At 36.2% G+C, this 27,369-nt stretch overlaps 1 protein-coding gene across 4 annotated transcripts in view; it reads left to right on the top strand.

Moving 5' to 3' along the window:
* Positions 1-27,369, top strand: part of MON2 (MON2 homolog, regulator of endosome-to-Golgi trafficking) — a 66,342-nt gene that overhangs the window by 20,699 nt on the left and 18,274 nt on the right. For 2 of the 4 annotated variants that reach the window (XM_030959348.1, XM_030959345.1), the window contains exons 7-27: positions 972-1,097; positions 1,869-2,063; positions 2,784-2,908; positions 3,287-3,426; positions 6,057-6,210; positions 8,723-8,952; positions 10,033-10,114; positions 10,801-10,982; positions 12,222-12,334; positions 13,441-13,545; positions 13,782-13,862; positions 13,950-14,023; positions 14,102-14,192; positions 15,353-15,454; positions 17,492-17,494; positions 17,683-17,793; positions 18,451-18,626; positions 21,823-21,985; positions 22,502-22,795; positions 23,529-23,727; positions 25,064-25,692. In XM_030959348.1, coding sequence (XP_030815208.1) covers positions 972-1,097; positions 1,869-2,063; positions 2,784-2,908; positions 3,287-3,426; positions 6,057-6,210; positions 8,723-8,952; positions 10,033-10,114; positions 10,801-10,982; positions 12,222-12,334; positions 13,441-13,545; positions 13,782-13,862; positions 13,950-14,023; positions 14,102-14,192; positions 15,353-15,454; positions 17,492-17,494; positions 17,683-17,793; positions 18,451-18,626; positions 21,823-21,985; positions 22,502-22,795; positions 23,529-23,727; positions 25,064-25,692 — 3,375 coding nt within the window. The remainder of the gene's footprint in view (positions 1-971; positions 1,098-1,868; positions 2,064-2,783; positions 2,909-3,286; positions 3,427-6,056; positions 6,211-8,722; positions 8,953-10,032; positions 10,115-10,800; positions 10,983-12,221; positions 12,335-13,440; positions 13,546-13,781; positions 13,863-13,949; positions 14,024-14,101; positions 14,193-15,352; positions 15,455-17,491; positions 17,495-17,682; positions 17,794-18,450; positions 18,627-21,822; positions 21,986-22,501; positions 22,796-23,528; positions 23,728-25,063; positions 25,693-27,369) is intronic. The other 2 variants (XM_030959346.1, XM_030959349.1) reach the window with 1 other exon arrangement.

Below are 27,369 nucleotides of genomic sequence, written 5' to 3'. Positions count from 1 at the left end.
TTCTACTATAAATCTTAAATAATAGCTAAGCATACATGTCTGTCTTAAATTCAAGATTCTTATTTCTCTGAGCCTGTGGTGGGTTTACCCTGGCTGTACTCTAAAGTGCCCACGAACCTCTACCACCCCCTGTCCCAGCTGGATGGGCAGAGAAAATAAGATGGAAAACAATTCATAGGTTGAGATAAGGTAGTTTACTAAAGCAAAAGCATAAGTTTGCATGTGTATGAGCAAAGTGCATCAGCGAGCAATGTTCAGCGACCTCCTGGGTAGCAGAGCTTCAGAATGCATGGCGGCTGCTCCCAAAGGCAAACATTGTAACAAATGCCTCCCGTCCTCTCCCATTTCTTAGGTTCTATAACTGAGGTATGGAGTATCTCTTTGGTTAATTTGGGATGACGTTTTTGGCTTCTCACAGGATCTTGCTCAGCCCCTTAGTGGTAGCGGGGGGAAATCTTGAGAGATAGCACTGAAGCTGTGCCATTGCTATTCAGATGTAGCCAAAACAGTGGTGTGTTAGCAGCACCTTTCTAGCTACCAATGCAAAGCTCAGCACTGTAAGGGGAAAATTAACTCCTTCTCAGCCAGACCCAATACAGGGCAAAATGCTGCAATTGTAGTTCAGTCCTGTTTCTTGTGGTTGGTATTGGACATTAAAGGCAAGTTTGTAATGAAAAGGAGTAGTTGCATTCATCCAATAAAAATCTTCTTGACTTAGCAAAGTCACTGGTCTTGGGATGTTTTTGAGGGTAGGAATGAACATACATGCTGCAAGGATACCAGCAAAGTTTGAAGTGTATTTTCTATGCTCTATAATTTATGTTAAAAAAGTATTTAAAGAAAAATTATGTTGAAATCAGAAAATTACCAGCAGAAGAGGAGAGCGTGTAGATTTCATTATGAACTCGGGAAACACTCTTGGTATGGGACTGTTCAGGGAATGTCAATGTTGTGTTGTGTTTCTTTCTAAGGATCTTTGTCAGTTAGTAAATGCTGATGCTCCCTACTGGCTCGTGGGTATGACAGAAATGACACGGACGTTTGGCCTTGAACTTCTTGAGTCGGTCCTCAATGACTTTCCACAAGTGTTTTTACAAGTGAGTAGTTCTTAGACAGAAAACAGGAAAACTTTAACTCACATAGATAGTAAAATCTACACTTCATTAAATCCTCTTTAATTTAACAAGAATATTGTTTTCTTGAAGGACTTGTAGCTTTTACATATTTGGGGGGGGGGTTAATGAAAAAATTCTCTGTGCTTTATGAATGTTTTTCTATTCCCAAACACTTTATTTATGTTTATGTTTTATTTATGTTTATACATTTTGTAGAGCTGTATGTTTTACTCTGTTTCACTTTTGGTTTTGACGTTTATATCTCCTCCAAAAATGCATTTTCTTATCTTGCCTGATTTATGACAGCTCTGTAACTAAATTTGTAGAGTTGTTATTTCTACAAAAACATTAACCTCACCTCACTTGTAAAGTAAGAATCAAGACTGTGAATTGCATCTATCTACTGCATATAAATGCACCATGATCCTGCAGTAATGTGTTTTACTAGCTGACAATAGGTAAATTAAAGAAATTTATCGATTTCTAAGTGATATATTAGCAGCCTATTTCAACCTGCAAAATACAAGAAGGGCGCATGACATGAACCTGACCATTTTAATTTCATGGTTTTTGGTAGCTTTACAATGGTGTCTGCAGTTCTGCCTTTTCTTTTCCTGATTGTAATTTATACCAAGATTTGCATGATTTCAGACTGCTTGATCATAACTACAAATGTAAATAAGATGCATAATCAGAGCTACTGGTAGCAATTAAAGAATATCTGCATATAACTTCTTCTGTTTTCTTTTTCAGCATCAGGAATTCAGTTTTCTTCTTAAAGAAAGGGTATGCCCTCTTGTTATAAAGCTCTTCTCCCCAAATATCAAATTCAGGCAAGGTTCTACCACCTCATCTTCCCCAGCACCAGTGGAAAAACCATACTTTCCCATCTGTATGCGTTTGCTGCGAGTAGTTTCTGTTTTGATTAAACAGTTTTACAGCTTGCTGGTAAGAATATGCTCAAGTTTTCTTCATGCAATTCTGTTTTTCTATGTATATGCCAGTGCTGTGATCAGTAGTAGTATTGATTAGTTCTTGGGAACTGTTGATGTCTACTGAGGGAAGAAAAGGCAAAATACTCTTTTCATCTTAGGTTTATTTATGCTTACATGTATTCTGAGTGTACAGTTTTGTTAAACATGGACTTGTATGAATTTCATAGTGGATTAGCTGTTGTCTTTTCTCTATTCAACTGCCTTTCAGGTTCTAGGAACCTTTCCATCTTCTGTTGTTTGCCTCACTTTCGATAATGATGATTACTGTGCCTTGTTAATTCTTTCTAAGAGGCTTTTGACTTGAGTTGCTAAAGCTGTTGACAAAATGTGGATAAAAACACATGTTAAAAACACATGTTCAGCTGTTCTTATGTCCTGAGTTTTGGGTATTTGCTAAAAAAGATATTTTTCATTTGTCTACTATAGCAAATGTATGACCTTTATTGCAATGTCTGTGAGGAATTGAACTCCTTCAGTACAATTGCATATGTGATTTTAGCTTGTCAAAAATGTTATATTTTTATATAATTCTGAGTAAATGCTCATTCCAGGGATTTTTTGGCTTCTGTACAAAACTTGCTGTGATAGGATTCCTGAGATGGAAGTTTTTTTGAGAAAATATTTTGTAGGAGGCTTTTTATTTTTATTAATTATTATAAATTATATATTTTAGGTAACAGAGTGTGAAATCTTTCTGTCATTGCTGGTTAAATTTCTGGATGCAGACAAACCACAGTGGCTACGAGCTGTTGCAGTAGAATCTATTCACAGGCTTTGTGTGCAGCCTCAGCTATTAAGGTATTAAATATATTGGCTTTTGCTTTTACATAAAGTTTAAGATATATTTTTATTATTTTTCTCTAATGGAAAATGCTTCCTAAAACATTGCAAATGTATTGAAACTTAAATGCAATAAGCTCTTCATGACAGTTTTGTGTAACGCATTAGGCAATGCTTATTATCCAGGAAGGGCTGAATTATAGTTATTTGAGTATGTCTGTGTCTTAGCAGTGTCAAAGGAACATTTACTTAAAATTAAATATTATTGTTCACCTAAATATTTGCTGTTAAAATGTGCTTTTAGTTTGGAGTGTGTGTGGAGGTGAAGTTGCTGTCAAAATATTCTTTTAGTCTCTGATTTGTCAAATGCTTTCTGTTTTATAAAATACCTTCTAGGTCTTTTTGTCAGTCGTATGATATGAAGCAACATTCCACTAAAGTTTTCCGTGATATTGTGAATGCACTGGGGTCCTTTATCCAGTCTCTATTTCTCGTACCAAGCACAGGGAACACATCAGCAACACCAAACCAAACTGGTAAATCTTTATTGTCACTTTATTTTCCCATCATTTTCTTGTAATAATGAATTCTGTTTTGATTCAGCTCTGGTACAGCTCTGTACTTCTGTGTTTATTTTGGTGAAAAGCTAGCTTGAGACCAACTAGTGTTCTCAGCTCTGGTACAACAGGGGATTTCATCTACCTGGGGGGTATTGTGGGGAAGGCAGAGACCCCAGTCAGCAGAGCAGTGCTCCTGCCTTGATTCCTGTTTCTGCACTGACCCAGCTCCTTGTTTCACAACTTTTCAGAGGGAGATTCAGAAGGAGTTATTTCTAATTTCTGACTATAAAAAATGTGTCTACTTTCTGTCTCCTTGTGCAGGGATGGAATTTATGGCAGTGCACAATTTAAGTAGTAAGAAGGTGTGTGTGGGAGGCAATCACTAATTCTTCTGGATGTGCAAGGCCAGAACTGGAGTGAGGGAGCCAAGAGGCAGCATGAAAGACGTGTATTTTACAAATGATCTCTGTCTTTTTCATAAGCTGTAATCATACACATGTTGAAAAGACTTGATTGTCTTTTCTTGCAATCGGGGTTTTGGCATTTCAATAGGTATATTTGTATTTTAATAAGAAGAGATGATCGTCCTGTTAATGCCTTTGCAGGTGTTTGTCCCAAGTTAAGGCTCTCTGCTTCTTCCTATAGTTCTGGAAGCAGTCCTCACCCACAAACAACATAAAAAAATTTCATAAGGGTGTCTTTTGATATGCCTTCTTAAAAGAGATAAGATAGTAAAGGTAATAAATGTAATTATTGTCTATCATATCTACTATTAAATTAAGAAACATGGAAAAGTTTGTGTTTAGACTCACACCTTTCAGTGTTCGCTCATGAAATTGGAATCCCATGCTGGAGTTAGCAGTGATAGCATGAGTAAATTTATGTCAGTGTCTGTTGTTCAGTAGCTGTCTGTACAGCAGCTGATAGAACATTTCTATTAGTATTATTTCTAGGTTAGCTTAATTATCTTAAAGTAAATCAGAAGAATGATTATCACCACGTAGCATGCACATATGAGAAGCCATTCTGTAATACTCATTCTGAAAACCTAAATTTTGCCTCAAGTGAAACAGCACTGCAGTAGGGTCATGCCTCTAGTGCGGTTGCTATTTCTCTAGATAATTATTTCAGTTTGTGTTCTCTTTTCCTTTTCACTTCTTCTTTCCGTCTGAATGCTTCTCATGTGACTTTGTCATTCATTTCTTTTTCTACCTTTTTTCATCCTGTGGCCATATTTGACATGCAAAGAGCAGATCAATGCAATGTAATTCTCAAACTGAGTCTCTGATTATAACAGCAGTCCTCTAATAGCAGGCTGTGTTTTAGAATTGTAGAATGGCTTGTTGGAAGAGACCTTCAAGGTTATCTAGTTCCAGCCCCCTGGCCATGGGCAGGGACACCTTCCAACAGACTAGGTTGCTTGAAGTCTTATCCAACCTGGCTTTGGACACTTGCACTCCTTGTACACTTGATTTTTGAACTTCAGTCTTGCGACAAGTTACCTGTTTCATAGGAGTTGGAAGCTGCATCTGCTGAAGTTCTGTGTCACTTTTACTATATTAGGCAATGCTTACCACCCACTTTAATGAGTTAGATTAATAAAAAAATAGTTGCAGGTGTCTGACTACACAGTGGAATGATAGAAAACGACACCAGTGTAACTGTGTTAGTGGCAGTATTTGGTTAATCATGTGTTTAGTGGCATGATTTTTTTGTTTCAGTCTGTTAAGTGTTACTGTGTTAGAGTATACATAAGCTTCTGTGTCTTCATATTGCCTAAGTTAGGAGTTTATTGCCTAAATTAGTAGCTTACTCTCCACATATTAAAGCAAGCACACCAGAATGGCAGTGAGTTACACTGTGAGTTGCTGTCCTGGGCACTCTGCTCTCTCCCCCCATTGTCTCTTCAGAAAGAATCTGAAGTCATGGGACCTATTCTTAGTAAGTAGAGATGTCCTTCTCTATGAAGGAAGTGTATATATACAGACTTCCTTGTTCTCTTAGCTACTTTTTTTGGCTTCCTCAGCTGGAACCAAAATTTGTCCCTTCCTAGCTGTTGGTTGGCAGATTGTCACCTCTTCCCTGATGGGGTTTGTTTTATTCTGCCATGGCATGGAACAGATTCAAATGTTGCCATTCTCTTTGATTTTCTTCTTGTGGTTTTTGCATTTTTGAAATCTTGAAAGTTTGTTATTAAAATAATTAAACTTTCTAGCTACTGAGTTCTTGATACAACTGTGTAAATAATCCTTAACTTTCAAGTATCTGTCTGACTCTTCACTAAAACAATACATTGTTTCATCAAGACTGTGTAAGTTTAATAACATTCTGTGAATGAATCAATGTTGCTGTACCTTTCGCAGGAGCATTACATTCTGACTGGACATTAGGCAGGTGGCAGCAATGAACTGCACAAAAGATTATGTTTTAGACAGCAGAGGGAGCTCAGAAATAGTTTTTTATGTTATTGTTGATTTTTGTTATTGAACTAGGTGTCTTCAGATTAATCCTGGTGTCTCAAAAATTAAATGTAGAAAAAGGAAAAGGATGTTTGTTGATCACAAATACGACATTGGTTGATTTTATCACTTTGTTTTTGTGAACAGGAAGCAATGCATCAGGGAATACTGGCTCAGCACAAACGAACCCAGGAGTGCTTGGAATGGGTGGAGGTGCGACTGTATTACCTGCCTTTGAGTACAGAGGCACTTGGATACCCATCCTGAATGTAACAGTACAAGGCAGTGCCAAAGCTACATAGTGAGTACCTCTTGCTTTTTGAAAATGTATGTAACAAGTATTTTTATTTTTGAATTTGATGATGTAAGGCTATTTTTTTTACTAGTGAGTATTGAGGTTTTTGTTTCAGTCGTGTTGAAGTCTGTTAGGAATTTTCTCTTTGTTGGTGCTGTGAGATGTTTCAGTCTTTTTGCTGTTTTTTTCTGCATGCCCTGGATTCTGATTGAAGTGTCCCCTATGGTTTTAGTATCATTTGGATTTTGTTTTCCTACCATATTATCTGTATTAACTCTTCACTTTTAGGCCTCCCTGTAGTGTAGAACAATTTTGGAAAACCTGTTGCTGCATTTTGTAATGGCAAACATGAAGGACATTAAGCAAACAGGACATCAGTGGGAATGAAAAATAGCTTTCTCACACCAGCTTTACTGTATTTACAGTTTTTATTAAGCAGGATATTGTGGTAGATACTGGTCTGGTTGTCATTTCAAACAGTATATTGACCTATATACCAAGGCTGGATTCTGAATGGCAAATTATATTGTCATGACTTTGTACAATGGAGATGGTGTTCTCAGTTTAAAGCTGCAAATACTATGTTACATTTTAAATGGTGCAATTTTTTTCATATCAGTCATGACCACTGAAGGACAAGCACTTCCAAACCTGAAGTTATTTGTACCACCATAAAATTTTGGCATACTAAAATTCAGGGAAATCTGCAAATAGCCTGGATCTCAATATTTTTAGAGTAGGAATTCCTTTATCTGTCTTTGAGATGCAGAAGAAAAAAAAATCATCCTCAGATTTCAAGAGTTAATTTCAAAAGTTGACTTTTTATTCCAGCAGTGGACATAAATGTTGTTTTAGTTTACCTGCCTGTTCTCGGAGAACGCAAATTTTAAGTTTAGTCAGGTACTACAACTTCCACTTTTCTTTCTTTTCTTTTTTCTTGCTATCTATTCTTAACCAGATCAAGAACCTTGCAGGCACCATCACCATCTCCTGTTTTGCTCTAAACTTGCTTGTGTTGTACCTTTGTATACCTCAAGTGACTCTGTGATTTTCTCTGCATAATTTTTGCATTTTTTCTTTTGTATAAGATTACAGAGTTGTCACAAGCATTTCACAGCAGTTTTTTTCTCCTGTCTTGTACTTCTGTCTGTAGTCCCTGTATGTAAGGAGATGATTTGCTGTAATGTGTCACGTTCTAGCACCAGTTCTCTTCTGCTGTCATTAGATTTTCAAACAATGGCCACATTTCATACTTTTACCAAGTTTCTCCACTATGCCTTCTCTTCCCCTTTACTTAAGGAACTAAATGTTTTTAAGAGGAATAGACAAACTATTCAAGACTTTCCATAACCATTGCTGTGTAACAATAACAACTCATATAATTTCTTCAGTAGTTAGCATTTTCTATCTTCAAAAGTAAATGTCACAAATATATTGTAACCATAAAACCCACTCATAGTTTTAATTAGACTTGTATATATATTCACACTTACTTGTATATAGAGAATGAAATGCTGACCATTTGATTTAGCTGTAGTTCCTGCTCCCCAGATATCTGATGCAGCTATCTTCAGGAAATTAGAGGTAATGACTGAAGTGTGACATAAGTGTGGCACGGTAATAACTGAAGTTTAGGAGAAGGAAAAATTTTTGTGCATTCAGGAGTGGTGACACTAGAGTATAAAAGTATCTTTGGTGTATTTTAGCTGGAATATAGCTTTTTAAAAAGTAGTTTGTAGAGTAAAAAAAAAAGATGAAATAATGATTGTTGGGGTAGCAGGTAGTTTTTGTAACAGATTGTCTCTACTTGTATAGATGCTGCTGTGTCAGCTACAATTTCTGTTGGGTTTGTAACTCAGCAGTTCTTTATGTGCTTTTAAAGAAAAAGATGGAGAAAAGTGGCAATGAGACTGCTGTTCCAGCACAGTGATGTTTTAATTGCATGTTTTTCAGCAGTGAATCATGTAGACATATCCTCTTTGTACAAATAACTTCCATTGTTTACCTTTGCATGTAGGTGATGAGTATTTGGCCATGTAATACCTAGCTATGGACAGGCTTTTCTAGTCATGTGGACTCAAAGATAATGATAACAGAATGTCTGGCTTGTCCTCAGATTGTTATAACTATGTTCACACTGTCACGATTTCTTGATGTATTTCCTCTGTTGTTCCTGGATAATTGTATTCTTCTGAATAAGTTCTGTTGCAGTGGCTTTAAGTAAAATAATAATACAAGTAGAATTATTCATTATGCTTGCTTATATGTGTTATGTATTTTTAGAAATATTTTTTGCAGATCTGTACTCAGGGTTTGTCCCCTTTTGGTTACTGTCTTATTTAGTCATTCATTTACCCTTTTACCTAATGACTTAAAGCTTTTTTTCTTGAGTTGCAATAAATCTTGAAGTATTTGGGATCTGTTTGTACTTAGCATTCATTTGGAATCTTGTTTTTTATTATTGTTTTTAAAAACAGAGGTATTGCTACACACTTGTCATGTTTTCAATTTTTTTTAGTTTGGAGATGCTGGACAAAGTTGAACCACCAACAATTCCTGAGGGCTATGCAATGTCAGTGGCATTTCACTGTTTGCTGGATCTTGTCCGTGGTATCACTACCATGATCGAAGGAGAGTTGGGAGAGGCAGAAACTGTCATTCAAACCACAACAGAGGCAACTTCATTACCAGCACAGTCTTCAGAGCAAGATTTGCTGTCTGTTTCTGACCAATCAGAGAAAGAACTAGGTATTTGAAAACGCAAACACTATGTGAAATACAACAGTTTTACCGAAAGCAGATTTTAAAATCTCATGCTTTTTGCTTAAATTTATTGCTTCTTATTTATATATAAAAACTTTCAATAAAGTGTGATTTTTTTTTAATGGAACAGCAATTCCATTTAAAAAATACTTGACTTAGTGTTAAGCCAAAAGCAGAACACCGAGATGTAAGGTCACAAGAGACAGAAATGGAGTTATGACCACGTTGAAAGAAAAATATATTTCTAGTAACAAGATAAAAGGGAATGTTTTAATGGAGAAATTTTTAGTAAGAATGCATTATATAGAGAAGGACTTCTTTAAAAGCAGAACTGCTGTGAAGTGAGGATTGTCTTTGTGGAACATATGAGTCTGTACAGGGGGGTCTGTACGTACAGAAAGACTTGTGTTTGAGCAGTGAGTTTGGCTCGTGCCCCAGGAAGCCAAGGCAGTACAGCTGAAGTTTGAGCCAAGGCACTGGGGGTGCAGAAAGGATGGGGGAGGCAGAGATCGTCATCCCAGGTGCTGCCTCGGGAGCAGGGCGCTCTCCGTGGTGCTGCGGGGAAGTGAGGGAGGCATGCACATGGGCTGGGCAGCTGCCCCTTTGCTAGGCCAGTACCTTTTTCCCTATTAAATGAACGAAACAAAAAAGTTATGGAGAATTATAGATACCACGGGAGAGTATTTTTACTTCACTGCAAAATTTCAATGAGTTTCTTATCCCATATTTTTGCACTTCTGAATGTTTATTTTTATAGCCAAAGATGAAAAATGGTTATATATACCATGGTGAGTTGGCTTTTGGTGGGGTTTTTTATGCTATTTAGAAGAGGCATTACCAGGTGATTTTTTTTTTACCTCAGAAATGTTACCTTAAATGCAAGCTGTTTAAATAATACTGGTGTAAGTGTGTTTCTGTGTGCACATATATGTGGCTGTGTAAACATGCGTACAGAAACACACTTCAAAAAATGCCCTAGTAAGCATTTTGTTTATGATACAGTTGAAAGTTATTAAGGAAACCACTGTGTTTCTGCTATTAAAAAGTTTATATATTTCTTTTAAGTTAGCAGAGCTGTCTGGGAAGAAATGGTGAATGCTTGTTGGTGTGGTCTTCTGGCTGCTCTATCCCTTCTACTTGATGCAAGGTATCTGGTCTTTCATTTCTCTTGATTTTTCTAAGTTGATATTCCAAGCTATATTTTGAACTGACTTTTGATACTAGTTCAAATTGACAATTGTGAGCGTAAGTGCTGTTCATAGCATCTGAGCAATCAGGTTTGTGGCTTAGACTGAGTGGCTAAATGACACAGAAGTCCAACATAAACCTTTAATGTATTTCAATACAGAACAATTAACTGCATTTTCAAAGGGTTGCATTTAAACTATTTAAATTATCTTTATTTCTTTTTACTTTGCTTGCATATTTCAACATATTGAAGTGCTTCCAGGTCCTGATTACTGCAAGTAAGAGACTAAGTAATGTCTTGGTACTTGTTAGTACTATCTAATCTTTAAAGTGGAAAAGCTTTTTACTAGGAAATTACTGTGGTAAATTAATTGACTCCTTCAAAAGAGCCTTTTGTAATCAAACACCATTTCCTGAAATTAGTTTAAAATATCTTCTCATAGTATCATTACCAAGTCACTGAGAAGTAAAGTTCAATTTTGTAGGAGGTGGTCCTGAAGAATTTAGTTGATTGGTTGTGCTTGTTCTTCAATATTTATAGTGTTAATGGATTTAAAGTATATATTCTTATGGCTTTCAGTTTTGGTTAGCTGCTTGCCTCTGTGCTCTGTATTAATTCTTGCTGAACAATGTATACTCTTTCAGCACTGATGAAGCTGCCACTGAAAATATTCTAAAAGCAGAATTGACCATGGCTGCACTTTGTGGAAGACTGGGTCTTGTAACATCAAGAGATGCCTTTATCACTGCCATTTGCAAAGGATCCTTGCCTCCTCACTATGCCCTTACTGTATTAAACAGCACAACTGCAGCTCTGTCCAGCAAATGTAAATATATACATTTTTCTTAATTCGGTTTCTTCGTATTGTCCTCTAAACCCAAGTTTTTGGGATGGGGTTCCAAAGACGTGCAGCTGTAGTATTTGGCTATATTAAAGTAAGTTCAAATCCTCAGACAGCGCCTAGATCACCTGCTTTCCAGAACTGGTTAATTTTGCAGCATTTGCTTACTGTCATTCTGATCAACCGAAAATTTCCTGAAAAATTCACATATGTCAAAAGTTCAAATTCTGAGATCTGTCTACCATTGTAAAGGTCTGCTAGGATATGTAATTAAGGCATTCAAAATCTGAAGAGGTCTCTGGGCAACTTGGATTCTAAAGCTTTGGCTAGATCCTGCATTTGTGATGTACCACAGTCTTATCTACAGTTGTCTAGTGTTGGTAATGCTTATGCATAAATGGAAGATCTAAGTTCTGGGCTCTCTACAGCCTACAAAAAGCTGAATTGATGCATCCCACATCTTGAGAGAATGTTGTAATTCATAATATATGCTGGTTTAGGATGTACTCTGTTTCTAACTTTGAAAGTGAATTACTACTTACTAAGAAAAGCAACTGAAGAATATACAGATGCATCTAACATTAGAGCTCTTAATATAAAAGAAAAATACCTTACTCTGAGAACAAGGACCAGCACCTTTACTTCAGTCCAGTGTACCAGCTAAGCATATTATTAGATTGTAAGTCTGTTAAGAAGTACACATGACTGAACTACACAGATATCTTTAAAAACAAAGAAGGGAACCTCATTTATTTTGTGTAGATTGCTCTTCTTTTTACAATTGAGTTATAAAATGGGTGTCCTGGAATCTCATATTGGAAAAATATCATGATACAGCATCAATGGCACTGTCTCATTTTCTGAGTGTACTGGTACAATGGTAGCACACAGTGATACCATTTACACACAATTACTATAAAAAACTGAGTTGAGACAGTCTAATGCTCATATCTTAATCATAAATATTTCAGTCTTGACATAAAATATATAAATATATCACAGGCAATGACTAATAGTTAGAAACAGGGATATTTGCTAGATCTTTAAATCTCTAGGACAATGTAATCTAAATATAACCAAAGGTCTCAAAGTGAGGTATGTTAAAGCTAACACTTTAAAGAAATTTTGTGGAGTATGTTTGCCAGAAGGTAGTTCTTACTACAAGTAAATACTGGATTTTAAATTTAGGCGGTTTTTTTCCTTCTCTTTTTAATTTTCCTCCAGCATATTCCATTCAGGGACAGAATGTTCAAATGATTAGTCCCTCAAGTGAGTCTCACCAGCAAGTTGTAGCAGTAGGGCAACCCTTGGCTCTTCAGCCACAGGGAACAGTTATGGTAAGTACAACTTGTAAGTGATCTTACTTTGCTTAACCACTTCTTCCTGCATCTCAGTGTGTCTCAAAACCAGGCTACAGATGCTCAGCATTCTTACAAATAATGGTGAGCTGGTCTGTTGTCCTAAGGCTTTCATTTGGAACAGTCCTGGACAGTAAAGTTATCTAATTGCAAAGAATTCTTATTCTTATTTTTTTCCTGACTTCTAGCTCTGAAGGTCTTAGCCATTCCATTTGGAAAACTCTAGATCTCAGCTGTGTTATGTGCCTGTGTGTGAAAGTTCATTTAAGATGGACTGATTTTTGTGGGGATGATGCAATTAAACTGGAGTACTTGAACCTTGTGTCTGATAACAATGTGTAACTGGGAGGAGAGGGCAGTGATCAAATCATAGAATCACAGGATGGTTTGGGGTGGAAAGGATCTTAAAGATCATCTCATTCCAACCCACTTGCCATGTGCAGGGACACCTTCCACTAGACCAGCTTGCTCAAAGCCCCATCCAATCTGGCCTTGAACACTGCCAGGGATGGGGCATTGACTATTTCCCTGGGCAACCTGGGAAGTCGTCAATGTTCCAGTGACTCACCAGCCTCAAAGTAAAGATTTCTTTCCTAATACTGAAAGCTGTTCTCTTTCAATTTGAACTCATTCCCTCTTGTCCTGTCACTACATGCTCTTGTAAATAGTCTTGCCCTGTTTTTCCTGGAAGTTCCTTTCAGGTACTGGAAGGCTGCAATTAGGTCATCCCTAAGCCTTCTCTTCTCCAGGCTGAACAATCTTGATTCTCCCAGCCTTTACTCATAGGAGGGGTGTTTTACCCCTCTAAACATCTTGGTGGGCCTCCAACAGATCAATGTCCCTCCAGTGTTGGGGACCGCATAGCTGGATCCAGCACTCAAGTACTCCTATTCAGCTTCACCAAGATAAGGCTGAGAGAAGAAGGAGAAATACTGAACTACTTCTCAAAAAAAAAATATATTTCAGTAGTGCAAACAAAATGTAATTCTAAAGCACTTCAGTAAAAATTGGAAGTTTTCTAGAAACACTATCATTATGAATGATAAAAATTGGATGGCTGTTTGGTTGTTGGTTTTTTTTTGTAGCTGACATCAAAAAATATCCAGTGTATGAGGACATTACTCAACCTAGCTCACTTCCATGGAGCTGTTCTTGGTACATCGTGGCAACTTGTCCTGGCTACCCTTCAGGTAATATTTCATGTGAGGAAATACTTATGCCTTGCTGTTATGCCTTGGTGTTTTGCTGCAATTTGGTTTTCAATTGCTCAGTGAGCAATAGAAGCAGCTCTCAGTCTTCTCATGGTGTTCTGTGAATTGCCTTGAATAAGTACTGTAGCATTTCTCTTGAGTTCTGTTTGGTGGCTAGCTTCAGTACAATGCTAATTTCTTCTCTGCCTGAAAAATGATCCTTTTGTATTTTTCAGCATCTTGTGTGGATTCTGGGACTGAAGCCTAGTGTTGGGGGTGCGTTAAAACCCGGGAGAGCTGTGGAGGGGCCAAGCACAGTAAGCATGATTGTTTGTTTTGCAGTTAATGATTATGTATTATTTTCTGTTACAATCTGTAAGATATATTTCTGTCTTTTATTCAAGGTTCTGACTACAGCGGTTATGACTGATCTGCCATCTATATCCAGTATGATTTCAAAGCTTTTTGAAAACTCACAGTAAGAAACCTTATCTTGTAATTAAAATAATATGTGTATATCAAACTTGACAGTGTTTTGATAGCTGTTATTTTTCAGGTACCTTGACGATGTCTCTTTACATCACTTAATAAATGCCCTTTGCTCCTTGTCTCTGGAAGCCATGGATATGGCATATGGAAACAATAAGGTATAAAAAAGTTGGTTTTCTCTTTTAGATGTTTTTATGAAACAGGCAGGAGACTTGTACATTTATTCTTTAATTAAGTATTCCTAATACTAAAACCAGTAATACCTTTGATGCTCTAGATTAAAAAATAAAATATGAGCCAGAGAATGTCTTGCTTTTAATGGTTGATACAGTTACTACATTCTCTGAACACCCTCGCTGCATTCCTGTGCTTTTTAAGGAATATCATGTGTTTCAATTAATAAGGTTGTGGGTGGATGAAACTTTTAAAAGCCCATGTAATTTCAGAGGTTAGGGATACTGAGTAGCACAGTATGTTCTGTGAGATGCTCGTTTTCATTTCAATTTTCTCTTACAATGTACTTCAGAGAAAGCCTGACAATTAGGTATTTAAAAACCTGATAAGTCATATTTACTTGGGGAAACCATAGTTTGTAATCATGTCAGCTTCAGTAAACAACCTTTATCCCAGAAAGGTTGAAGACCCTGTGATTGGGTAAGATTGAATATATATTCTCCTAGTCATAATCTTATCCCAGAGGAGAGTTTCTGAAAACTTGTCCTTAATCTGTTACACTAGAGATAATTAAGGCAGAGAACATGTTTTATAATATTTTGCTATTACAGAATTTAATAAGCAAAGTTTGTGTTTAAAAGCAGTTGAAAATTAGAGTAAGAAATCAGCAGAAATGGGAAGAGATAATGATTTCAGTGCAACAGTCATTTTGACTATATGTTGATTTTAAAAAAAAGTAAAATTGAATGAAGCTTATGATGAATATTTGCAGATGCATTTAATGAATGGGAAATTTATCATATTCCTGCAAAGAATTTATAGAGCAAATGAAAGAGAAATAATTAGGATATTATGAAATTAAATATTCCAGATTTTTTCACATATAGTATGAAGAGTTGCAGTGGGGAGAAGCTGTTGTGCTAGTTAGTCGTGTTACAAGGCCGGTCGGAGGGGGGCTGCGCCAGGCGAGCCCGTACGGGACCGTCGCTGCTCGGTTTTTGTCAGCGTGCTGCCCCCGTGTGGCCGCTCTGCGGCACTGCGCTTGCCGCGGGAGCTCCCCGGCCTCCGCGGAACGAGCTACCCCTGGCAAAGCGCCTTATCGCAGCTACCTCAGTCTCATCTGCTCCAATTCCATTTTATTAAGGAACCATCACTTTTTGCTGTTGCTAAATTACTGGAAACGGGACTAGTTAACATGCGCAGGATTGAGATTCTTTGGAGACCTCTGACCGGTCATCTTCTGGAGGTAACTAATGGCTTTTATCACTTGTACTAGAATTTAGTTTGTATTAATGAAAATCTTGTGGAACTATGTTGTTAATGTGTAATTAAAAAAATTCTAAATCATAATTACATATTTTACTTTAGGCACTTTACTTTTGCAACTTGAATGCATTATGGTTTGGATTTAAAAGTGAATTTATTAAATTACAGTATTTTAATATCTCTTGGTAACTTTCTCTTTATGGTGCTGTCACTCTTTATATGTTTTTGACACAGCAGTGTTTAAAAAGATCAAGTAATTATACTTCACATATTTCTAATTAAGTTCTAATTAAGGTAGTGCAAATTTACTATTTCACACAGTATAAATACTTAGGATGATTCTGAGATAGAATCTTCCTAGAATTGAAGCCAGGAGATTTATTAAGAAAAGGTTGTTTATTGGTTTGTTTTTTTAATATTTAAGCTAACTTCTGATTGCTTTCTTTAAGAGAATACTTAAAGTATTCTCTTAAAGTATAAAAATGTTCAAGTATAAAAACATCACAATGCTGTTGCAATTTTTTTAGTATTTTAACTTCAACATGAAAAATATACTTTATGAAGGAAAAAACCTTACATTTTGAATTGAAAACTCAAAACAGGTGATTGAATGTAACTGTAGTTTTAATTCTTCACACAAGTATATAGGAGAATAAAATGTAAGAAAAGGGTTTGTTTTAGAGTGGGTAAAGGAGAAGGCTTTTCTTCCTCATAATTCAGAATGTATCAGATACTTCCTTAGCACCAGTGCATTGTTTCAACCAGTATCAAGGATTGGCCATATCTTTTTATGGAAGCCACATTTTACTTTATCTAGAAGAAAAAAAAATACATAGTTTCGGGTTTAAGTACTTAAAGCACAGGCATCTCTTTCTCTTGTTTATTTTTTGCCCTGCAAAACAATAAGGTTCACTGTCCACATCTTGACACTGTTTTCATCTAGGGAGCAGTCTGTTTCAGTCTGTTACCCATGCAGTGCAGATAATCTGCCACTGTTTCGTAGGAAATACAGGATCTTTCATTTTCTTTCAAAGTGTACTGCTTTATTTCCTTTTAAACCTAAGTTGTTGAGGTGCAATAAGGAAGGAGGAAACATCAAATATGATTCAATTAAACACAACCTGAGAGAATAGCTTGTTCCCTGGTTCTGGAACTGGTCATCTGGACAGAATCAGAGCATGAAGTACTTCAAATTTTCTCTTTTTATTTTATACAAATTTTTTAAAATGTAATTAAATCAGGAGAGTGGCTATTTCTTGTCCACATTTTTAAATGTTAAGCTATCTCTTTTACATTGTTCACCTTTTCAGTTTGGCTAGTGGTTGAGAGGAGAATAGTCCACCAATAAAAGGCATCAGCCTTCTTTATGAAACTGCCTTGGACTTGACTCTGGGTTCTCACACCATCAGAGCTAGGGCTGGAAGGGGGGGTGGGAATAATTATGGAGTGGCCAATGAAACTGTACACTTCCCATATTAGTGGGAGGGTAATGTATTAGATACAGCACAGTTCATACTAGCTATCTAAGAAATGAATATGCACAATGTTTGTAATTTTTATATTCTAATAAAGCAATTAGAAAAGTTGTTAGGTTTAGAGAACTTAGAGACAAAGAGAAATGAAGATATGCATTTGAAACTCAAGTTTAAAGATGCTCACTATTGCTTTGTCAAGTTTTTAAAATAAAGGGAGTGTGAGGTTTATTTTGTCTTCAATATCTAGTTACTTTTTGTATTTGAGAATATAGAAGACTCTTTCTTTGTTGGCTACTGTCATGTTCGTCACTTGATTATGTTAAGCAGTATGTGAAAATTCCAATTTTGTAGCTTTAGGTTAAGTTAAACCTGAGACTCTTAGGCATTTGTTGAAGGGTTGTTTGGTGCTTTTTAATCAATCATTATCAGAATTAGCAGTTAGTTTATTCATTTTGGAAAATTTATTTACTTGAATTATATATGTAATTTTCATTATGTTTCCTTCTGTGTCTTTCACTGCTTCCTATTGCTTCCTTATTCAGAAGGTATGTCTATCCAAAAGATAAATTTCTTTTTTTACTCTGAAGCCAAATTTTACCATTTAGAGATCTATTGTATTATTCTTATACTATTGTGTGTACATTCTAATATAATTAAAATACCAGGTTTTAATGTATTATATATGTTGGTTAAAAAAAAAGTGTCTCTAAACAAAACATTGGTGTGTTTTCAGGTCTGTCAGCATCCCAACTCCAGAATGAGAGAATGGGGAGCAGAAGCTTTAACTTCTCTCATTAAAGCAGGACTGACATTCAAACATGATCCTCCATTATCTCAAAATCAGGTAAAGTAAGTTTAAAAGCAGATGCTTTCCTCCTTCATTCTTAAAGCAGCTTTGCTATTGAGTATATAAAGTCATTGGCTGTAACACTCAGATGTAACTGTTGTGGACCACCACATGCATTCTAATGAACTAACCTCGTTCATTTTTCAAATACCTAACTAAGAGTGATGCTTGCATATTATGTCCATTTCTTAGAACAAATTATGGGTCACCCCCATGAGTGCAAAGCAATTACAAAATGTTTAGTAGTATGTATGTGATTGATTCTGTGGCAGGTAGAAAATGTGTTTTGCCTAACCTTCTAAATTACAGCAGTTCAATCCATGATTAATAAAACATTCTAATATTTTGACTGATAGTCATTGGATATTTTTTCCATGCTCTCTTGAGGAAGCTGAGTGAGCATAAAGTTGCATGACACTTTTTATGCAACTGTAGTAGCATCTGTAGCTGCTTGCTGAGGAACCTGGAGAACAGGAGCCAGGAAGGTAGATTGCAAAGACCCTTTATGGTCTGAATTTGAAGATTTAGTGAGTGAGCTACTGAGTTAATTCAATGAATCTTTAATTTGTACTGTATGTTTTCACTCATACATAAAAATACTTAAGAATCAGTTAAACGTTAGCATCCTTAATATGCTTTACTGTTTACTTTTAGAGACTGCAGTTGCTTTTATTGAATCCACTAAAGGAGCTGTCAAACATTAGTCATCCTGATATCAGGATCAAGCAGTTGGAGTGTGTGCTACAGATTTTACAGAGCCAGGGTGACAGCTTAGGACCTGGTTGGCCATTGGTGCTTGGAGTCATGGGGGCAATCCAAAGTGATCAGGGGTAAGTGGTGGAAATAAAATTTTAAACTCCATAAGATAAGAACAGTAGAAAAAATTCTTATATTTTTCTTATATTTTTCTTATATCTTTCTTATATTTTTGTGCTTTATTAGCCACTTCAATAGTCATAGTTCCATTGTAATTTTTGGCTTGTGAAAAATTTTACTCAGCAAAAGTACACTTTTTAATTCTTCCTGAAGCTCACTTTATTTTACTGAATTAATCTTCCAAAAGACCAGAATATTATTCCACTCTACATCCTCCTGTAGTCAGCATGCAGTATACACTCAGCGTGCCATTTCATTTGATCTTGACCATCTGGTGGACACATCTCTGGTGCTTGCCAATACTTCTGTGTGAATCAGCTCTTGCTCAGTTTATCTATTGTTTCTTTTTCTTCTTAAATCCTCTAGTAGTATCTAGTGTGTGTTTTCTTCTGATAGCTCTCTCTTTTTCTTTAAGTTTTCCTGCGTAAATGGTTGTTGGTAGCAGAAGGATGGAAGATTATTTACTGGCTGTAGGCAAATCCCTTGACTTACACGATTGACTCTGTTGCCAGCAGAGGTGGACTTGTTCTCTGCCCACAAGGGAAAGTGAGAGATGAAGTTTCAATGAGTATTTTTGAAATGAGCAATGAATTGAACATCTGCCTTTGTAACTGTAAGCATCAAGAATTATACCCAAACCATATTTACTGGTTTTTAGGTGCTAGTCAAGACTAGCAGCAGGATAAGTCATCATATAACTCTAGTGTCAGTAGAATTCTCCTTGGCATAGCTCTCCTTTTGTCTCACCTTAGCTTTAGTCTTCTGGTCATATAAAAACCTAAAGCCCCTTCAAATGCTTGAAGGATTTTGCTTTTGGACCAGTATTGTTTGCATTGTCAGTAGTACCTACCAAAATTCCCAAGGATTTTGGCATTCTTGGTTGTGAGCATCCTCTTTTTTGTAATTAAGCTTCATTTGGTAGCTGTTGTTTCCACACTTGATGCAATGTGTTCCTGCATGCCTTTGGATTTTCACTGTTGTTAGTGATGGATGAGAACCGCCTCAAATTCCTTCTCAAGACAGTCTTTAGATCCCATTAAATCTCAAACCCATATCTCACTGGCTGATATCTCAAGATGTTACTAACATCTTGTGTTATATCTTAGTCTCCTCTACAAAGTATATGGAATAATCAACTACATAGCACTGTTTGTCCCCATCATATTAAGCAGAGTAGGAAAAAAAAAAAGGCATGCCTCCTTTTCCTTGAGAAAAAACTTTATTTCTTATCTAAGTTACAGCTGTGAGTACAAGATGCAGATGCTATTATTGTACTTTAAATATTAACTTACTGACCACAAGACTTTATTCGCAACTGTCTTCCCTCTGATCAGTGAACATCCTGGATTCCAGGACAGAGTCCATTTACCTTCCTGGAGAACTGCTTTCCAGGTTTTTATAAATACAGAAAATGCTGTTTTGATAACCAAAAACCATACGTTGGTCACTTCTGGATTGTACAGTATTATCCTGCCAAACAAAAGGGAGCCTGTCTTCGAAGACTTTTTCAGTGGAAAGCCTCTGTTTATTTTAAGCATAGATAAAGCCCTGCACAATCTTAAGATTTCTCACTGAGCTTGAGTTTCTTCTATTTATAGTTACCTTTTCGTGGTCACCTGTAACACCAAGGAGAGCTCCACAATTTAAAGAGTTGTCTCACTGTTACTATTTGCATGAGGGACTTTAAAACCTTTCTTCAAGCACATAGCAGTGTGGGACCTTAATTTGGAAAACTGTTCTGAATTTGTTCTTGTAGCCTTGCATTAGTTACTTTCACATTAGCTCAGTACTTCAAAATGAGTAGTGGAACTATACTTTGATTTCCTGCCTCCTTCTCTTTTCTCTTAGAGTCCTTGAGGGTCACATACCTCTGAAACTGTGTACTGGAGGGGGAACTGCAGCAGTTTTGGGTCTGTTTCACTTTATAGACTCCTCTAATGTGTATGGGGAAAAGTATTGTGTGAGTCTATCCTCTGTCAGTATAGCAATGATAAATGCTTTGATCTTACATGGTAAGATCGATGTTTCTGTGCAGCATTCAACATATTAGAGAATTATTAGTTAAACCAGTACTGTCCACGTGAAGTTTCTTGTATATTCCTCTGGTTTCTATATCATGTTGGCTGTTACAATACAGTGGAAATGACCCACCTCTGATTTTGATTTAGGATTAATAAAAAAAACCTCATTTGTAATTCTGGAATAGGTAACTGACATGTCTATAGTCAGAAATTTTTTCCCAGGATGTATATCCTGAAGGACATCAAGTTTCTGTATTACAAAGCTTTGAAGTTATTTCTGTTGTACATTAAACATTGAAAAAACCCTGCAGTGAAATTTAAATGCAGCTTCCCTATTTGTGTTACCTACACTCCACCACTCCTTTTGATGCCTTTATTTTGTCTCTCACTGAACAAGATTTTAGTTGCAAATGGTCTTACTCTTCTGAGAACTCCTTCTTGCAAACCTGTTCTGTACTATATTTTTATGTTTGTATTCAGAATCAAATTCTGAAGGCAAAGTAATTATTAAGGATCTATTTAAGGGTAGATATTTTGAAAAGTTTTGGTCTGATATAATGTAGTATTGAAGCAAGTAAGACTACGATTATATTAGTGTGCATCTTTCCTAATAAATAAAAACAAATTTTGCCCACCTGTTTCATATACTTGAAGTAATTTGTAACTGCTGATATGAGAAACTCTTCAGAATAGCTTGCTCTTTGGGAGATTATCATGCTTAAATTAGGCTTGTCTGTTTTTTTTTTTTTTTTTTCCATTGTGACTTTTTTCTAATGTTCTGGCTAACACATTTGAACTAACAAGCCTTAGAACTCTAAAACAGAGAAATGGACTTCACTATGTAAAATTAGCTAAGGACTACTGGAAAGTCTAAACTTCTAACTCCACTAGGTAGTTAACATGGACTATACTACTTCATCAGAATTTTAAGCTTCAACTTAAAATTATATCTCAAAAACCCCATTTAAAGTGGTGGAAATTCTTTTCAAAAACCATTAATTTCTTTTTTTTTCTTTTTGTATTTAATAATGCTATCTCCTGAGGTACTGTATTCAAAATATTTCCATGCTCTTGAAGAAATGTGAAATGAGTGTGTGTGTGTGCTTTGTTTTCATTTTGTTTTTTTAAGAGAGTCCTTAATACGGACTGCATTCCAGTGTCTTCAGCTGGTTGTGACCGACTTCCTTCCTACCATGCCATGTACTTGTCTGCAGATAGTTGTTGAAGTTGCAGGAAGCTTTGGACTTCACAATCAAGAGCTAAATATTAGTTTAACTTCAATTGGTTTGCTGGTGAGTTTTTTATTAACCTACAGTGATGCTGCTTCAGGCTTTCATTCTTGCTTTTCTTTTTTAATGAAAACTTTTCTGTAGCCAGTTATACAAATGAAAACCACAGCGTAGCTTTTTGGGTTCTTACTGAGCTCCCATGCTGTCATTTGGAATCGTAGGTAAATTGAGGGAGCACATCTTACCTTTAATCTCCATGATTCCTGCCTTACTAAAAGAAATAATATTGCATTGTAAGCATGTTCATCAGTATCTTATTTTTAATACATTTTTTTACAAAAAATGTATTAGAATGATGAGTTAATTCTTCATAACAGGAACCTAAAAACTGAGAAAGAAGAGTAATTTTTGGACCTTGCAAAATTTATGTGCTGATCTTATTTCACCAGTGTAGGGAAATTAATATCTTGATGTACTTTGCAAAATGCTTTGTGAAAATAAGAGACAATTTATTTCATGAACATTAAAGCATTGCCCTATTTTTGTTGTACAACACCATATGTCTCATTTATTTTGTAGTGGAATATTTCAGATTATTTTTTCCAAAGAGGTGAAATAATTGAAAAGGAGCTAAACAAAGAAGAAGCAGTGTTGCAGAAACAGGCAGAAGAAAAGGGGGTGTTGCTGAACAGACCTTTCCATCCTGCATCACCATTTGACTGTCTTTGGTTATGCCTGTATGCCAAACTTGGAGAGCTGTGTGTGGATCCCCGACCTGCAGTTAGAAAGAGTGCTGGGCAGACATTGTTTTCTACTATTGGTGCTCATGGAACTTTGCTGCAACATTCAACGTGGCACACAGTAATATGGAAGGTATGATGTGTAAGCTTCCCCTGAAGGTTTTGTAAAGACCGTTTACGTTTTATTAACCATTAACCATTTAATAACCACATCATTTAGATAATTTATTAAGACTTTTAAAAGATAACATAAGGTGGCAGAAATCTAATCTCTTGGGTTTTGGTAATGTTTTTTACACTTTGTCTTCTCTGGCCTTTAAAGCCTCTTCTAAAAGACAATTTTAGTATCCTAATAATTTATTTTTTACTCAGGAGTTTGATAAAAAGATGGTGTCCTTCCTACAAGAATGACTTTTGTGTGAAAATAGAGGTGTTTGAGGGTCATGTGACTGGGCTGATCTGGTATTAGATACAGCCTTGCTTTGTATTCTGTTTTGGATCTATCAAAATGCTGTGTTCTAAGTCATGGTCGTGTTTGTTGTGCTTTATGGAAACTTTGGGCTATATTTGAGCCTGCCTGTTGTACCTGTGAAGCATCTGAGATCCACTGGTTTTAGTGTTCTCTTGGTGCTGACACTGTTCTTGGTGGGTTTGAGTGTCCTATTTCCAGCCTTTCTCAAGTGGCCATCAGTTGACTGATTGTTAATCTTGACTGCTGTGGAGTCTATTTAGAACAAGGGAATTTTCAGGGTGACATAGTGACAGAAAGGATAGTGAAAGAATTACTGGTTTTTTCTTGGTTTACTATGAATGCAGCTATGTTATTTGGAAAGTTGCATTCTTCCTCTTTTTTTCGGCTGTTACAGGTTTTATTTCACCTGTTGGATAGGGTTCGAGAATCTTCTACGACAGCTGACAAAGAGAAGATTGAATCAGGAGGAGGCAACATTCTCATTCATCATTCAAGGGATACAGCTGAGAAGCAGTGGGCTGAGACATGGGTATTAACACTGGCTGGAGTTGCAAGGATATTTAACACTAGGAGATACTTACTGCAGCCTCTAGGTAAAATTTATAGATATTAAAAGACACAATGATAAACTTTCTGCTTTTTTATGTTCTTTTCAGTTAATGTACTGGGCAAGATGCTTAGCTCAATCTTTGCTCAAAAATGTTTTTTGTTGTGTCACCTCAAATGTTATGAAAACTATGGAGTTATTAATTCATGCTCCATAGAGCCAAAAACTGTAACTACAGATTTCCTCTTCTGTATCATGGTGCTTGAGATTAAATCTCAGTAGTCACAATTCAGTCCCAGTTCTGGGTGCTAAATAACTTTAAATTATAGCAGACTGATAACAATAATACTTTGTCTTTTCTTTGTTCTTGTCAAAACATGCTTTTCCTCTAATCTGTCTAAGGGAATGCAACACTTGCCTGGAACTCTTCTGTGATATCAGTGTGTCAAATTTAACAGTACTCTGAGAACATAAAGAGAACTTACCTGTAAAGTCAGTGGAGTATTGAACATTTTCATTGTTCAGCTGTATGTGGTAATATTTTACAATAGCTTGGTAATTTCTACAAGGAAAAAGTGCAAAAGGAATAGAGACTGTATAGCTTATAAAGAAAAATTCTCATTAGATTATTCTACCTTCAGCATCCTATAGTATGCAATTAATGTATATTAACTGGATATAAGTTGTATTTCATTTTGGTCATTTGTGATACAGGTATCAACATATTAACAGCTAGTAAGTGTGTCAGTCATTTGCAGAAATGTGGTAGAATTTAGGCTATATTAAACTTGAATTAAAACTGAATAAAAAAATTAGAACTACTTTAATTATTCAAACCCTGTAATTAGTAATATAGAAAATTGAAGGTTAAGGCTAAATTTAATGAAAAACTCAAATGTCTCAAATGAAATCTTTCCACAGTACAATTATCAGAGCATTTTAAAATCAATTCTTTATAAATGCATTGCATAAGTAATTGCATTAATTTGAGCCCTAATTCCTTGTGTGGGTTTAACCCTTCTTGAAAACAGCAGGGATCTGGTATGTTTAAGAATAAATCTGGTTTGCTATACTGAATGAATAAAATGTATTTTACTGGTATGGGATGTGCTATGTGATTTTTTGCTAGCAAATCTAACATGAACATAGATATATTGTTTCATTCTTCATATTTATGTGTTTCTCTGTCATATTCATTCTTTCAGCTTATGGTTGAACTGATATAAAAGTCATTCAAGTGGCCACCTAATCTCTTGAAATTTCTGTGTATTAGACTAACAAGTACATGAGCAACCTTTTAGAGAGGCAGAGTGGGTGGGAATGGGAATAGGAAGCAAGTTCCAAATTGATTTTTTTCCCTCCTCTCTCTTTTTTTTAAATAGGAGACTTTTCCCAAGCCTGGGATGTTCTTCTTGATCATATCCAGTCAGCAGCACTTAGCAAAAATAATGAAGTTTCCTTGGCTGCTCTGAAAAGCTTCCAGGAAATCCTACAAATTGTTTCTCCTGTTCGGGAGTCTGAGAAGCCTGAGACACCACCTGCCATCAATGTTTCTGTACCTTTGGTGGTAGGGACAACTACTGCCACTAGTCTTGGCAGATCATTCATGAGAACTGACTCCATAGGAGAAAGAATAGGAATATATAATGGATCTGAACCTCCTGTAATAACAGATGAGATTGAAGATTTGAATCTTTGGTGGGCAGCCTGGAACAGCTGGTATAGGATTGGATCAGAAAGTACAAGGCCTCCAATTACTTGTGATAAATTGACTTTCATTCCCAGCCAGCCTTTTCTTACAGCTTTAATTCAAATATTCCCAGCTCTTTACCAACACATCAAAACTGGTTTCAGCATGGATGATCTCCAAAAGCTCGGTGTCATTTTGCACGGTGCTGTTTCAGTTCCAATCAGTTCAGATGCTTCCCCTTTCATCCTTCCATCTTACACTGAAGCAGTTCTGACAAGTTTACAGGAAGCAGTGCTTACAGCTTTAGATGTTTTACAAAAGGTAATCATGCAACTTCTAGTGTGTGAAAGGTAAACTATAGTGTGTGCTACTTGTACTCTATAGAACTATGGGGGTGTGATTTAAACATGATTTAAAAAATTATTTATAATTGCACAGTGTGTTGTATTTTAACAATCAGATCTCCATTCCTGCTGTAGAGTAGATGCTCTGCATTGAAAGGAATGGTGTAATCTTTATGAAATGTGCTTTTGCTTGATTGCAGAAGTACCTTAACTGTTGTGCTGTGTTGTAGCCATTCATGTGTCCATCTAACATTGAAGTACTGTTGATACTGAAGGGCTCTACATGGAAATGGAGGAGCAGTCCCACAAACAGTGTTCCATGTGATGTCCATGAACAGTCTAGAAAGAACAGCGATTATGAGAACTTAGAGTTTACACAAAGCATAAAATATAGAAGGTTCTCTGGCAGATTATCTACATTCTTGACTCTTAATAATCAGTTATTTAAGGAAAATGCTGCATCTCTGCTTAAGAAATTCTTACTACAGAACTCATGCTCAAAGAGCCCCTTCATGCAAGTAAATCTATAAACAACAAATGAGGGTGCTCTTTCTCAGAAAGCCAAACAAAAAAGAAAATAATGCTGCTTGTTTCTTTATTTTTGCAGTTGTAACATATCTCCTTGCAAAATTCTGTGCTCATTTACAAAACTTATTTATTCAAAAGAAGCAGTGTTGATAATGAATTAAATCATGCATTTATATTAAGCACTACTTAAAAAAAAACCCCCCTCAAAAAAACCCCGAACTTACTTGGGAAATGCCAGAATTAAAATATCCACATGACCTGACTTCATTCCCTTTGGACTTTCATGTTAGGACTACTTTGCTTAACTATGTGGCCACATATCCCCCTGGCTGCTGTCATTTAGCTCATGAAACACATGGTGGCTGCCAAATGAGCAGCAATTCAGTGTCTTGTTTTCTCTTTTGCTTAGTGTGAGGTGATTAATCTCAAACATACGCAAGCAAGATAGAATAATTACCTTGCAGCCATTCCTTTAGCTAATGGTTTTAACAAATATTCATGTGTTTTGAAAACAGAGGTGTAAGAATAGCATCATAAAAAGGCGTGGGTTGGAAGGAAGCTTAAAGATCATCTAGTTCCAACCACCCCTGCCATGGAAATGCTATGGAGTAAAATATTTTGTTTAAATTTCATTTCAGTTTGCTTGGATAGAAGTTACTATTGCATCTCAGTTTTGTATGTGGGTGTATAAATAACATGAATTTTTTTAAACCAGTTACATCTACATTTTCATCCTTTTCCAGTCAGGCTTGACCCTTTCTTATCCTCCCTTTTCCAGCAGGTCAGTGTAATCCAAATCCTGGTTTTCCCATTTGATCAGTCCATTTATTTGTCTCAGATTTTTCTAGTTTTTAGTCATCTTGTCCAGATGATCTTAGTTTCCAAAGGCTGCAGGCATTAGGGCTTTTCAAAGAAGAGATTACCAAAGTTTTTTAACATGAGGAAAAACTGCACATTATTATACTCTTGTTCTTGTCAAGATGTTTTAGCTGAAGGTTTCTAAACAATAGCAAAAGCCATAACTCTACCTGAGAAAGTGAGACATCTCCCCTTCCCCACTCCCAGTTGCAATGGGTTACCATGGCAGTTACAAGCCTTTGCAAATACAGACTTCTATAAGATGGTA

This window comes from Camarhynchus parvulus, chromosome 1A (genome assembly GCF_901933205.1).
Source record: "Camarhynchus parvulus chromosome 1A, STF_HiC, whole genome shotgun sequence".
In the NCBI taxonomy this organism is placed as follows: Eukaryota; Metazoa; Chordata; class Aves; order Passeriformes; family Thraupidae; genus Camarhynchus; species Camarhynchus parvulus.
Note: the sequence above shows the minus strand (reverse complement) of the source record. Positions and strands in the feature narration are given on the sequence as shown.